The sequence below is a fragment of the Adelges cooleyi genome, unplaced genomic scaffold (assembly GCF_023614345.1).
Source record: "Adelges cooleyi isolate 19-005CV unplaced genomic scaffold, UGA_ACOO_1.1 ACOO_flye_CR_arks_rails_tigmint_CR_PRNA_21, whole genome shotgun sequence".
NCBI classification, from domain to species: domain Eukaryota; kingdom Metazoa; phylum Arthropoda; class Insecta; order Hemiptera; family Adelgidae; genus Adelges; species Adelges cooleyi.
This window is the reverse complement of record NW_026095871.1, coordinates 10,699,541-10,712,704: the sequence shown is the minus strand read 5'-3', so window position 1 is coordinate 10,712,704 and position 13,164 is coordinate 10,699,541. Positions and strand designations below refer to the sequence as shown.

General features: G+C 29.8%; 2 protein-coding genes across 2 annotated transcripts; both read right to left on the bottom strand.

The window, feature by feature from the left end:
* Positions 1 to 1,483: 1,483 nt before the first annotated feature.
* On the bottom strand, positions 1,484 to 4,335 carry LOC126834809 (protein eiger). The gene is made up of 5 exons (XM_050566987.1): positions 3,759 to 4,335; positions 3,273 to 3,520; positions 2,730 to 2,878; positions 1,715 to 1,960; positions 1,484 to 1,580 (listed from the first exon to the last, which is right to left on the bottom strand). The coding sequence occupies exons 1-5, from the start codon at positions 4,292 to 4,294 to the stop codon at positions 1,575 to 1,577; spliced, it is 1,185 nt and encodes a 394-aa protein (XP_050422944.1). The 5' UTR covers positions 4,295 to 4,335; the 3' UTR covers positions 1,484 to 1,574.
* Positions 4,336 to 7,245: 2,910 nt separating this feature from the next.
* On the bottom strand, positions 7,246 to 12,489 carry LOC126834679 (akirin). Its single transcript, XM_050566781.1, has 4 exons — positions 12,088 to 12,489; positions 8,970 to 9,142; positions 8,693 to 8,855; positions 7,246 to 7,437 (listed from the first exon to the last, which is right to left on the bottom strand). Exons 1-4 carry the CDS (start codon positions 12,263 to 12,265, stop codon positions 7,427 to 7,429), a joined length of 525 nt encoding a protein of 174 aa, XP_050422738.1. The 5' UTR covers positions 12,266 to 12,489; the 3' UTR covers positions 7,246 to 7,426.
* Positions 12,490 to 13,164: the final 675 nt, after the last annotated feature.

Sequence of the window (13,164 nt, the reverse complement as noted above, 5' to 3'; positions counted from 1 at the left end):
AACAAAAAGTCAATCATAGATATATATAATAAACCAGATTGCTAACTGTACATGCCACCAATAGAGAAGATTGAAGCAGCCACTTACCGCCATCTTGGTGGGAATTAGAACCTTATCACGCGAGAATTATATATGTTTATAACAATCACATTTATAACAATATTGATATAATAATATATACAGTTGTATATTATATGCATTGATAACACACATAAATCCCACCAGAATGGCGGACCGTCGGCTTCAATTCTTATCGCTAGTTAGCAATCTAGTTTATTATATATATCTGTGAAGTCAATACTTTAGTTTTGTTATCACGACGCATATCAATACTGAATACATAATAATATTTTGTTATTTAAAATCTGTTATTTTGTTAACACAAGTATGCAACAGGTATAAAATAGTTTGATTTTTTTTCTCAATAGTACGGTAAATAGAAAATAGTTTTTTTATTTCAAATATAGTTACAAAATGCCTGCAAGTATTCACTTTTTATTATTATTACTGATTATGTCTGTCAGTATTAAAACGGGTAATTATTGCACATTACTTTGTTTATTTTAAGGCGTGTAAAATAGGTGTGGTAACAGAAAACTAACAGTGTTTATCCGATATTATATATTATTTTTACAGCCATTAGCATTTCATGTTATCAATGTAATAGCACAGATCTTCAGGATCAGTTTCAGTGTACAGAATTTATGGATGATGTTGATATGCTACCGACACCTTGCACTGAAGTTTACAATGCAGCTTATTGTATTAAGTTGACTGGCCGATTTGAAGGTAAATAATTTATACTTTTGATAATTATTTTATTTTTTAATTATATAAATATACACATGTACATATTTTTTTTATCAATTAGGTGGAGTTGGTGTAAAACGCTACTGTTCGTCACATAATTTAGGGAATTATTGTGATTATATAAAACAGCCAGGTGACGCATTTGAATATAGAACTTGTGTTTATACATGCGATTCCGATGGTTGTAATGGGTCAAATCTGATTCGTTCATTCAGTTATTTATTAATAATTTCCGTTTTACCATTACTTATAGGGCTAATGAACTAAACAAATATTTTATCAACATTCAGTTGCACTTATTTTAATTTAATGACTCTTGTATTACTCTGATAAGTACTATATATGCTATAAGTTTATAAAGTTTTAGTCTAATGAGAAGTGAGATATTCTCATACACAAAGTATTAAATACCTAGCATTAACTTTTTTATACATTTTTATTTTATTGTGAACATTAAAGTATACATACATTAAGTTACTAAACAACATTTTCTCCTAAAAAAGTTGACTATAATTTATAAATTGTATTATAAAAGTTCAACATAAACATAATTATTTATACCTATGATATTTCAATTTACCTATATATAATGCTGATTTTTTTATTTTTGGATATATATTAATATTTATATTAAAAAATTATATGTATTTTGTATACAAACATACAATTATTTATTGTAAATTTTATCAAAGATCTGTTAGAATAGATAGAAATAATTTTGTATGTATCAGACTAAAGACTTACGACAAACAATCCGTCCAATTTTACAACTGTGAAAACATTAAATTTATACTATATTATTTTACACATCTATATTACAATATATATATATATATTTATTTATTTATATTTTTTAAAGTAATAAATATAATGTTATATTATCTTGTTATGTGGAAATTTATACCTTTATATTGTCATTAGGTATTTTAAAAAGACCAAAGAAGCTTCTATAAGGGTCTAAGATTATATATCTTTCACTATCTATTCCTTTTATAGATACTATATCTTTGGTATTTAAATATGTTAGTCCTCCTGTGTAACATGAGTCCGATTGTGTCTCACGATGCCTTGTTGTAGTGCAGCCGAGTGCTTTATCGTCATTTTTCATAATATAATATCCATTGATATCATGTTGATCAGAATAATAAACCTAAAATTATAAAAAAAAATTATTCAAACTAAACATTGAACATACTTAGAAACCACTCCTTGGAGCAGGCAGCAAACACCTAAATAGCTTAAGCTAGAATAGAATTAATAGAACATATTTTGCTTATAATATTAATTAACTACAACACTAATGATTTATATATGTTTTGAAACATGAGTTAATTATTTTAACAGATTTAAGAATGTTAACGAGCTACTACACTCCTCCCACAGACAGTTGTTTTAACCACAAACTAAAAATTGTAATTTAAAAAAAAACTTTACTCTGTTTTCATACTTTTAAGTTTTAGTTATCAGACATCAGTCATTTTAGATTTCGAAAGAGGCTGCAAAATTCTGTTCGGTCCCCGGCAAATTAAAACACCGACGCCATTCCAGTTTTTCATAAGGTGGGCAAAATTTTTATCGGTTCCATGTTCATTTACAAATATAAAAAATTGTTTTCCAAAACACTTGGATACAAAACAGTAATAACACACATCGTATAATCCTTCAAACCTATTATACTTGATAGTCGGTTCAAACGGTTCATTATTAGTAAAGGTAAGTAGTTGCATAAAAAAACGGCCTTACGTACCGGAAATTTGACCAGCCACAAAAATCAATGGCGGGCAAATGCCTACACCTACTGCCATTCTCCCAAATGGCACTACTGTCCTAAACTGACCCTTATAGGATCTGCCATTGATGTTTACATAATATAATAGGTTATTTATAAAGTTTCATAAATAATGTCAAAATTAATATACTTGAGCATAAATATAGTAAAGTCCACTCTTCAAAATTTCAATTTTTCCATTCTTCATTTGAAAATTATTTCCATTATTTATATTTGTGTCCCAAATATATGGTGTCCAATCTTTAAAATCACCATCTGGGTGTCGTAATCGGCCATTTCCTTAAAAATATTAGTTTTTATTTATACACATATTTTATTGTTTCTCAGTTGAAGCTAATTATTTAATATTTATTATAATATTTTAATATAAAAGAGTGACTAATTGTAAGACATAAACAGGTTTTTGAATCTTTAATGGTATGGTCCTATATAAAAAGTACGAAGTATCATCTAATTTTCTTATATCATATGGGTAGTCATTATTTTTCCATGTCTTTTGTACAACATCATGAGTTAAGTAAAAATAAAAACATTTTATGTTCAGGGTTAAAAAAATAACTGTAGTTGACTCTGAACCTTTCATTTAGTACAAAATAAGTTAATTTGCAATTGAATCTATGTTAAGTAAGAAAACTCAAATTTACTATATAAAAGTGACTAAAATGTGGCTTACCGTGGTAATGCGCGTGTGTTTGTGTATTATACTTTGAAGCATCACTAATAAAATGGGCAGCAGCATAAATTTCATTTGGGTCTTTAATATCCTCATATACACCATCGTCTTCGTCTATTTCTGTGATGGGATTTTTTTTTCTAGTACCAATTTTCTTGGGTTTACGGCGAATGTATGTCCTTACGGTATTTTCTTCACTTTCTTCCGGTTTTAAATCCACCTCAATCATTTTTTTTGGTTTGCTAGGACTTTTTAATAACAATACAACTTCAAAATAGTTATTTTAATTACAAATGTTTAACAACCCTATTTACTTGTACATTTTAAATTGAATAGCCGTCAAATATTCCTATAACTATTTTTTTTTTTGTGCTTAAATTAATTTTTGCAAGAATTATAAACGTAGAATTGTTATGACATATTTATTAGGTCTAATAATAATATTTTTAAAAAATGTATAGATAAGTAAAATAAAATCTATATTACCTGTTTAAATTGTTTTTAGCATCATTATTTACGTCTACCTCAGCACTACGTCGAACCCTGTCATCAACTTCTCTTGGTACATCCACTGTATTGTTAAGTGGTGAATTGTTAAGCAATAAACTTCTTCCCATAAACTTATTGTCCTCGTAATCCTCTTCGTCTCCGTAATCCATTGATGTTTCTGTGTGTTCTTGGTAATTATTATTTTCGTGTTTAGTCAACAACTCGTCTCTGACTATGTTTCTAAAAGTTTCCAGTTCCTTTATTACTATCCCGACCGTGCTGGCCAATTGGTCAATTCGATAATTGGTGTCCGTATGCCATTTATACGACAAAGTAGCAGTTAACAAACAACTGAATAGACACAATAATACACTCAAAGTGAAAATAACCGTCGATGTCGGTATATTGGAACGTTTAACTGGCTGTAACGGGATCTGATAGTTGAAATACGTTCCATTACTATCCAAGTACATGTTTCGGTAGTCAATCGGAGCCTGGTAAGACATTTTTTGGGATGTAGCGGTAGAAGACATATTGAACTATACTATATATTATTATTACTGCGATACCTTCTCATAATTCTGAATTGTATTGTCTTTTGGACCTAGACTTGTAATAATTTATCTAATCGTTTTTGAACTCTGACCTTTTATCGGAGATATGAATAGTTTATTCTTTTATGAACAGTACCTATTTCTAAGTATTTAATTTCAATAGCGCGTTTTAGCTTGTTATTATTTATTATCTAAAGTACATAATATAAACAGAATCTGAAATGCACAATTCATATTATTATAATTTATATTATTAGGTACCTACTGAACACGTGTGTATAAATTATTATAATTCATTGGTATTATACACGTTCACTATAATGCGCAGGCTGTTAGCGACGCACGAGTCGACTAGTTGCAAAAGACTTTTAGTAGGGCTCTCTAGGTCTTGCTAACATTTTCCAAAAATAAAAAAAATAATAAACATTGTACAATATTTTTCAAATCTATATTTATTGGCAATAGGATAGTATATTGTCATGGATCAGTGTCGTGGTGAAGTATTATATTATTCAAATATTCAATAGCTTATTTCCAATAGAGTAAATCATTTTTACGAATGACCCACCTGCTTAATTCACTCACTACTTCTATCCATACTTATAATAAGTCATTAAAAGAAGTCTACATCTCGTACCATTTTGTAATTGAGCTTTAAGAAACGAATTTTTGAATAAAAGGGCAAATAAAATAAATTATTACTACGAGTGAAAAATTAAGGCACTAAATTATGGTGTTTTGCCATAAATCAAATTGAAGGCGATTAGGTTATACTGTAATATGGTTAATGACTCCGAGTGTCAATGACTTTTAACCATTTTACTTTTCACAAAACATTCTTAGTATCACATTTTTATGACCGCGTCCTATAAAACTAGTCGCGTTGGGGTGAAAAAAATATTTTTAATTTTTCAACAATTGTCACGTCACAATATGATTGTGTACACATCTATGGCGTTAGGACAAATCACAAAAGTAGATAATTTGTCTTACTAAAGTATGAATGTCCAACTTTTGGCATGATAGTCTTGTTTCGAAATCCCGAAAACTGGGCATCCATGTGTTCTACCAAATATGTTTTCAATTTCATAATTCTTAAATAATTCTAGCCTTAATATCTACGTATTATATACATACAATTTTTTAATCTTAACTAGCCATTAAGGGCTAAGGTCCAACGCTGTCTCTCCCGAAGGCAAGAAACATAAGGTTTCTTAAGGGGGGGGGGGGGGTAACTAACGAGGTAACGCTGGAAAGTTTTTTTCAAATTTGTTAATATTTTTTATTTTACAATAACAAATTAGCCAATTTTTTTCGCAAAAATCGCGTTTTTCCCTTCAAAGTGTTCCCAAAAAGTGAAAAATTGAAATTTCAAAAAACCCTCACAGCGTTACCTGGGGAAAGCAATTATCTAACGAAAGAACTTGATTTTTTTAATTTCGGATGATGCAGCATCGAGTTATGAGGGACACCGCAATTCTACTTTTTTCCGAGACGCTTCCGAATAATTGTCGCCATTGCCGTATTTTTTAATATTACACAATATTCTTCGAATGTTATACTTTAATGTACCATTAGTTTTAATAAACAGATTTTAACCGTATCGTCAAAAAAAATTCACAACAATTTGCCGTTTTTTGCACGAATTAACCATACCCAGCCCCCTTAACCGTTTATATGTCATGACGTTTTCATCCGAAGCCCAAGAGGGGGATTGAAGCTCCATTTCAGCCAACGATTCTTCGCCTGGCAAATGGAGGATCCATGACATTGAACTAGTGACAGTGAGTGCCAATTACACAGACGTCTTACTCACTAGGCCACATGTCCTCCTTCTTAAAACATAATTTGATAGCATAATTTATTTTAAACAATATCCTTATTTTATTTATGTATACACACATTATAGTCTATGTACAATACCTTCTTGTCATAAAAGCAAAAGTATTTTATTAGTATCGTTAAAGCTACAAATAGCTTAGAGCACTGTGTAACTTCAAAAACTTAAAAAAATCAACAAATTATTGTAGAATTACTTGGTAGAAAAATTTACTTTAAGCACTACAAATATTTTGAAGTTGAAAAACACTAACTCTGATGTTGTTTTTTTTATCATTTAATTTCCAGTATGATGAAGAACGGTACTTTTTCAACAAAAAATGCAAAATATTACATTAATAAGTCTGATATTTTATTATTATCATCAAATTTGTATTATTAACTAAATTATACAAGTATTTTTCCCAACAAAATAATTTACGTTGGCCTAATAGAAAAAAAAATAGTTTTCCATTACAATTTGTATTTATAAATAATAATAATAATAAAAAAAAAATACACATATTTATTTATATGTTAACTTGAAAATAATCATTATAATATGTTTTTATATACATATACATGTTTGTATACATATATTTTTATATATATATATATATTTGTTTAATATTTATTAACATTAAGAAGTAAATGCGAGATCGTCTTGAATGAACAAGTACAGCATAATACAAACCATTTAAACTTGTTCATAATCTCGCTGTAATAAAACTTTATACATTAGAACTTTGGAAGTCGCGTAATCAAAATGCTTACTTATATAAAACTTGGGGAGCCTTAAATACACACATATATTTATATAAGCCATCAAGTTCAGTCGTAATAAACCAGAAGATGGTAAAGCTCTAAAAATAAGTAGTGTGAGGCCACTATACTTGTTTATGACTGAGAAAAATATGTCTGCTTACAAAATAAAACATTGTTTTATGAGACAAACGAAAAAGTAGAATCATGACTTTATCATTTATCATTAAAAGCCATTTACAAAATTATTTTGAGCCAATATCCAACAGTTCAATTACGCAATTATAAAAGTGAACAAAACAAAACAATCTTATCTTAATGATTACTTAAATTAATTATTACTCTTTAACTAATATCATGAAGTTCATATATTTTAAATTAATTTAATTATATTGAGTTTACAAAAATGTATAATACAAAAAAAAAAAAATTATTAGTCAGTCGATTGTTGACTTAAGGCTGATTATTTATCTATTAAGTGCGTCTAAAATTTTGTTGTAAATTCAAAATCATCGCTTGTATTTGATACAGTTAAGACAAATCTAAAACAAACAAAAAAAATCAATTAAACGGCGCAAAACAACAATATAAAATAATTGTACCATAATACCTAATGCTTTAGCAAAATAATGCAATTTTATTTATAGTATCACTAGTTGAATAACATTTACTCTAGACCATTGGTATTTAACATTTTTCATCCCACGGCTCTTTTCTGTCTTCACAATATTTTGATGTCTCACAAAATATTTACCCACTAAGGTATACGAAAATCCATAACCCCAGGGTCTTCCTGACCAACTTACATGACACTCCTTGGAACCACGTTCACATTTCAAATACCTCTGCTTTACCGAGTAATAGTACTCAAATTATAATGGATAGAGAGCAAAAGAATCATTTTTCTACTAACATACAATTTTAGTAACAGCATTTTGTAAACATCTCCAACATACTTAATATCTTAAGATACTACACTGAGAAAGCAGGAAGTTATTTTTGAGGAAACCATTACTAAAGAAGTCTAAGATAGTCTAATAAAATAAAACTATCGACTTGAATCAAGTATCTACAATACTATCATAATGAAGAAACAAAATAATTTAAGCTCCTAGTTGTGTTTTTGCAAAAAAATGTTTATACTGAATGCCTTAAAAATGATTAGATTTATAATAGTCTTAAATTTTTATTATAGGCGATTAAATCCATTAAGCCATACTATTGGAAGTGTAGTATACAGTTTTTCATTCATTCCATGAGTGACAGACAACAGATCTTTCATCTTTGGCATCCTCTTAAGAATCTTCGTGAGCAATACGTTTGGTAATAATTATTTTACTTAACCGAGGATTGAAAATTTAAAGTGATTTTTCAGTTTTGCGATTTTAAAGATCCCACCCTGAGTTGATTTGTTATAAAATGTTTGAATTGAAATGCATTTTTCTCTCTTAATTAAATTGAATAAAATAGACCGAGCTTTATGGAGGTGTAGGACTAGGGTGGCTGACACTATGTAGTTGGGAGTGTAAGGCGAAGATAAAGAAGAAGAATTAAATTGAACAAAATAAATTTAAAATCATTCAAAATAAAACTTATCAGTTAACAAAGAAATTCTTCAGTTATTGGATATTTATAATTTGCATAGTTAAATAATAGAAAATAGATTAGAAAAATTAAATGAATTGACAATCTCTGTTTCAAGTGAGTGACATTCATCCTACATAATTTGTATATGATATATTAATAATACTAACATAATATATGCCAATATTACTAAAGAATTTAATGACTACTTACAACTAGGATCTTCTGCAGCTTCAAAACGTCTGTGGAGTTGGTCATTGGAAAACTTTACAAAAGCTTCATACTGTTCTGACAGTTTCATATTTAAAATCTTATCGTATTCTTCACGTAATTGACTTTCACGTTCATTTAACATACGTTCACATATAATGCCAACCTGGAAAAGAGAAAAATTTAGTAATTTAAAAATATATTATACCAAAGAGTATATTTACTTTAATTACTACACAGTTAGCCTTCATATTAACTATTGATTAAAAAAAAAAACTACCTGACGAAAAGTGAACAGTGGTTTATCTTTTGCTGATGATGGAAATGTATTTTCAGATGAGCTATCAGATGATGAACTGTCGTCAAGATTGCGATTTTCCGATATTTCCATATTCAACTGCCGTTTACGACGCATTCTTTGGACTTCTTCAGTCAAACTGGCAGACAACATTTCTGAAGAAAAAAAACGCCAAAACATAGTATTTTAAATTTATGGTTAAAATGTTTATTAAAACTAAATACATTTAGAAATAACAATCAACACTCAGAAAGAAGTAGGTAGGTATGCCAGTAGATTATAAATTTAAATATATGAATTTTAAAAACAGATATTGACAATTGTCTAAGAAGTGAATGAAATTAGTATAAATCTACTTTACCGGACTCTTTTTTTTTAAACGATAGTACTTTTCATGCTGAATATGAATATGTAAAAATGTTGTCCCGCTTACACTTAGTTTGGAAGTTAAAGACATTTAAAGGTCACCGATTTCAACATACGCCGGCGGCGTACGTCTACCAGCAGTATATGGGTACTTCAATCGTCGGTCGTTGCTTTCAGACATACATTATACTGACTATGAGTGGATATCTCGTCTACTTGCCTCCTGCCCATTGTGATCTTTTTTTTTGCATGATGCGAAATACCTTGATAATGCTCGTGCTTACAAACTAAGTTAGTATAGAAGTCGTGGCACGGGAATTATGACAAATGATACTAGGAATATCACTTACTGGTTACTTTTTCAAAATGAATTGATAGACGTGGGACGCTAGTTTAAATAAATGTCATTGTAGTGTAAGTGTTAATATATGTGATAAACCTAACCCGTAATAGTAATTAAATGGCCTTTTGAGTGTTTTCTTGTGGCCAGAATTACATTAAATTTAATTATTTTATTTATTAAACAACATAGGTATCTACCATTCCACTCCAAGTAAAAAAAATTTAGCAGAGTTTTCAAATAGCCGACTCGACATAATATAAATAACATTTTACATAGGTTAATTCTGTGGTGCTCAGGCTTATGTTCAAAATAACTAATTTTGGTAAAATGAAATTTAAACTGAATAAAACTTCAGAAAAATATTTGTATTTAAATAACTTTTACAATGAACATAAAATGTGTAACTAATTGTATAAAATACTTTTACACAAGAAAAAAAACAATTTGTCCCTTATAATATAGTTAAACCCATTTTCGAAATTTTTGGACCAAGATCTTTTATCAGAGCACTACAGAATTATTTAAAAAGGTATTATATGTATCAGGATAACATTTAATTTCCAATACAGCCATAAATAAATTCAAAATTCACCCTTTCAACATCATTTTTACAGCGGAAGGATTAGCAATATTCAAGGCAGTTGAGTCTGCGGGAGAATACAACTCAGCTGGGGTTACTGTCGTAAATGATTCGCCAAGTGTTCTAACTAAACTACAAAACAATCACAATACCACCTCAATTTCTAATCGAATTAAGGCTGAGATTAACAAACTGCAAACACCCATCCAACTAGTATGGGTTCCAGAATATAAAGGTATAGAACAAGCTGACAAACATGCCGGGAAGACCGCAACAGATAACAAACTAGAGATATGGGAAATTACCAAAATGCAAAACATCTAGGAACAAATAAAAAATTCAATCAACAAACATTACCTAAATCAATGGCACAGAATAAGAGACAATAAACTCAGAAATTAAACATACCACCGACAATTAGGAAGTCAACTCGCGACTCAATTGAAGAGAATCGGTAGTATTAACAAGACTCAGAACCGGACATACATGGCTAACCCACAATCACTTAATGAGAAATGGAGAAGTTCAACTAAGTGAGACGTGTAATATTGCCGTGACAGTAAAGCACATTTTCACCGAATGTAGGAAATACGATGACTACTGAACCGAATTTAACATCCCAGAACAGCTACAGGCAGCCCTACACTTGATGTACAATCCAAAATAAACTTCTTGGAATTCCTCAAAAAAACCATGCTATATACTTTAATTTAAACAAACCTGTAATACTTTCTAACAACTAAAATATTGTAAAAATACCTATAGTTTAGCCAATGGCCCAATTTTTAAGGCTTTATTAATAAAAATAACAATAAATAAAATAATTTTGGTGATGTTTTTTAATTTAAAAGAACAATAAAGAATATTTTAAAAATTTGAACAATATTTTATAACCAGAATTTTTGTTATACTTTTCTCATATTGTATATAATTTTCTTTAGCTTATACTCATAAACACGATTAAAGATAATAACTAGGTAAGATCTAAGGAGGCAAATTTCTATAATTTAAATTAGATATATTAATCAAGGGAAAATTAACTATAAAAATTTATAAGCATAACTGTAAGAAATTCAATGAAACTGAAAATGTTTTTTTTGAAATGCATTCACTTATTTATAAAACCCTTATATGGTTTATAGGTAAAATTACTTTTTCAGAATCTACAATAATACAGGTAAGTAAACTAGAAAATTAAATCCTGAATCACTTAATTTCTTAATACCTTGATTGTACTTTGATCATAGCATGTTATATTGCACCTGGATTTTAATGTTTAAAATAAAATACTTTCTTTTAACACTCATACAACGGAAAAATGTTTTGAATACCAAAAATTATCATAATAGAATAATTATATATGGGAAATTTTGTTCAATCTAATAATAAAAGGTAAGAAAATTTTTTCCGTTTACCACACAAATAATAATTTTAACTATAATTCTATATCAGGCTCTACGTGGGCCTGAAATAAACGCCAATTCAAATAAACGTCAAAATGCATGTCAAAGTAATTATATCGCATTCAATTATTTTTCCAAAGAAAAAAAAATGATAAGTATATTATAATTTATAGTAAGAAAAAACTTCGACCTTAGCTAATTGGGTTGACTGAAAGCAATACCAGCACATAACGATAGTGGTGTTAGTTAGGTAACCATGATAGCAAATTTAAATAAGTAACAATAAAAATAAATAGCGACCGAAGCGTTTGATTGGCATTCCCTGCTAACGCATAGATTGTGCTTATAAATAACACCGCTAGAGAATAATTTGTGACGAAAAACATTACTTCAACCGACAAAAATTACCTGCTGTGATTTTGGGTACAATATCGCCCCCAAAATGTGGTGAAACATATTCCGAACGGGAGCTATTTGGTGGCGAGCTCGATGGCGATATGCTCATAGGCGTGCACCTTTGTCTTTTGGTGGGTCTGCACATCGGTGGTTCGAAATCCAACGACCTTTTAAGCGTAGCACAAGCCATGTCGCGTTAACGTTAATATGAACTAAACACAATTGATTTACGGCAGCGTCACGACTACAGCAGGAACAATATTGTGCGGTATGGAATGGTCGAAAAACAATCTTAACGAACGCTTTCGTAATAACAAAATGGCTTCTCGTTGATCGCACAGTGGACAATAAGAGCAACGAACGCACGTCGTAACAAAACAGCGTAGAGCCACGAGCACGAAAACAAAAATGACTGACAGTTTACACACATTTTAGTTTTATGGAACGCTGTGTAGCGCCGCAGTGTTGCCAACACTAGAAACGTCGAACAGCCAATACCGTCCACAACTCGTAAGACATACCTTTAGTAGCTGCTGCAGCAGCTGCTACTTCTGAGTTCTGTTCTGCGCACATTAGTAATATAGTATAATAGTATAAAGTACATATTGTTCTGTAATCTGTATTATCCCCATACACCTTATACCACTCTATAATCTCTACAGTCTATACAACAAACCATACCCACTATGTCTGTGAAGCACCTGCGCCATTGCTGCACGGGATTTCGATTTTCGGCATTTGCCATTTGGCAAAGACGCATCACGTAGTTAGAAGGCCGTAAAACTAATTACTAATTAGATAGCATTAAAATTAAACACTATCTACGACTGTTGTGTACTGTTATTATGTACATACGTACGACTGAGACACAGTAAACAGGGCAACAATTACGCTGGTTTAAAAAATGAAAATAACTGAATTGCCTACCAAAAAACAATACTTACAATGTGAACAGTCGATTGAAATATCCGAATGAGCCATTTTTTCTGATTAAAATAGAAACCGCTAATTCACTGAATCGAATTACCAAAAATTTTAATGTTAAAATATGCTCGGGTTGCTCATTTTTGTTACGGTGTTAGCACTTAC

Excerpts from the sequence above, each read along its gene's own strand:
- LOC126834809 (XM_050566987.1), bottom strand. The coding sequence starts at position 4,294 with ATGTCTTCTACCGCTACATCCCAAAAAATGTCTTACCAGGCTCCGATT. Across the intron at positions 2,879-3,272 it reads AACACACGCGCATTACCACG|GAAATGGCCGATTACGACAC; the intron begins GTAAGCCACATT and ends AATATTTTTAAG. Across the intron at positions 1,961-2,729 it reads TTTACTATATTTATGCTCAA|GTTTATTATTCTGATCAACA; the intron begins GTATATTAATTT and ends TTATAATTTTAG.
- LOC126834679 (XM_050566781.1), bottom strand. The coding sequence starts at position 12,265 with ATGGCTTGTGCTACGCTTAAAAGGTCGTTGGATTTCGAACCACCGATG. Across the intron at positions 9,143-12,087 it reads TGTACCCAAAATCACAGCAG|AAATGTTGTCTGCCAGTTTG; the intron begins GTAATTTTTGTC and ends TTTTTTCTTCAG. Across the intron at positions 8,856-8,969 it reads CACTGTTCACTTTTCGTCAG|GTTGGCATTATATGTGAACG; the intron begins GTAGTTTTTTTT and ends TCTCTTTTCCAG.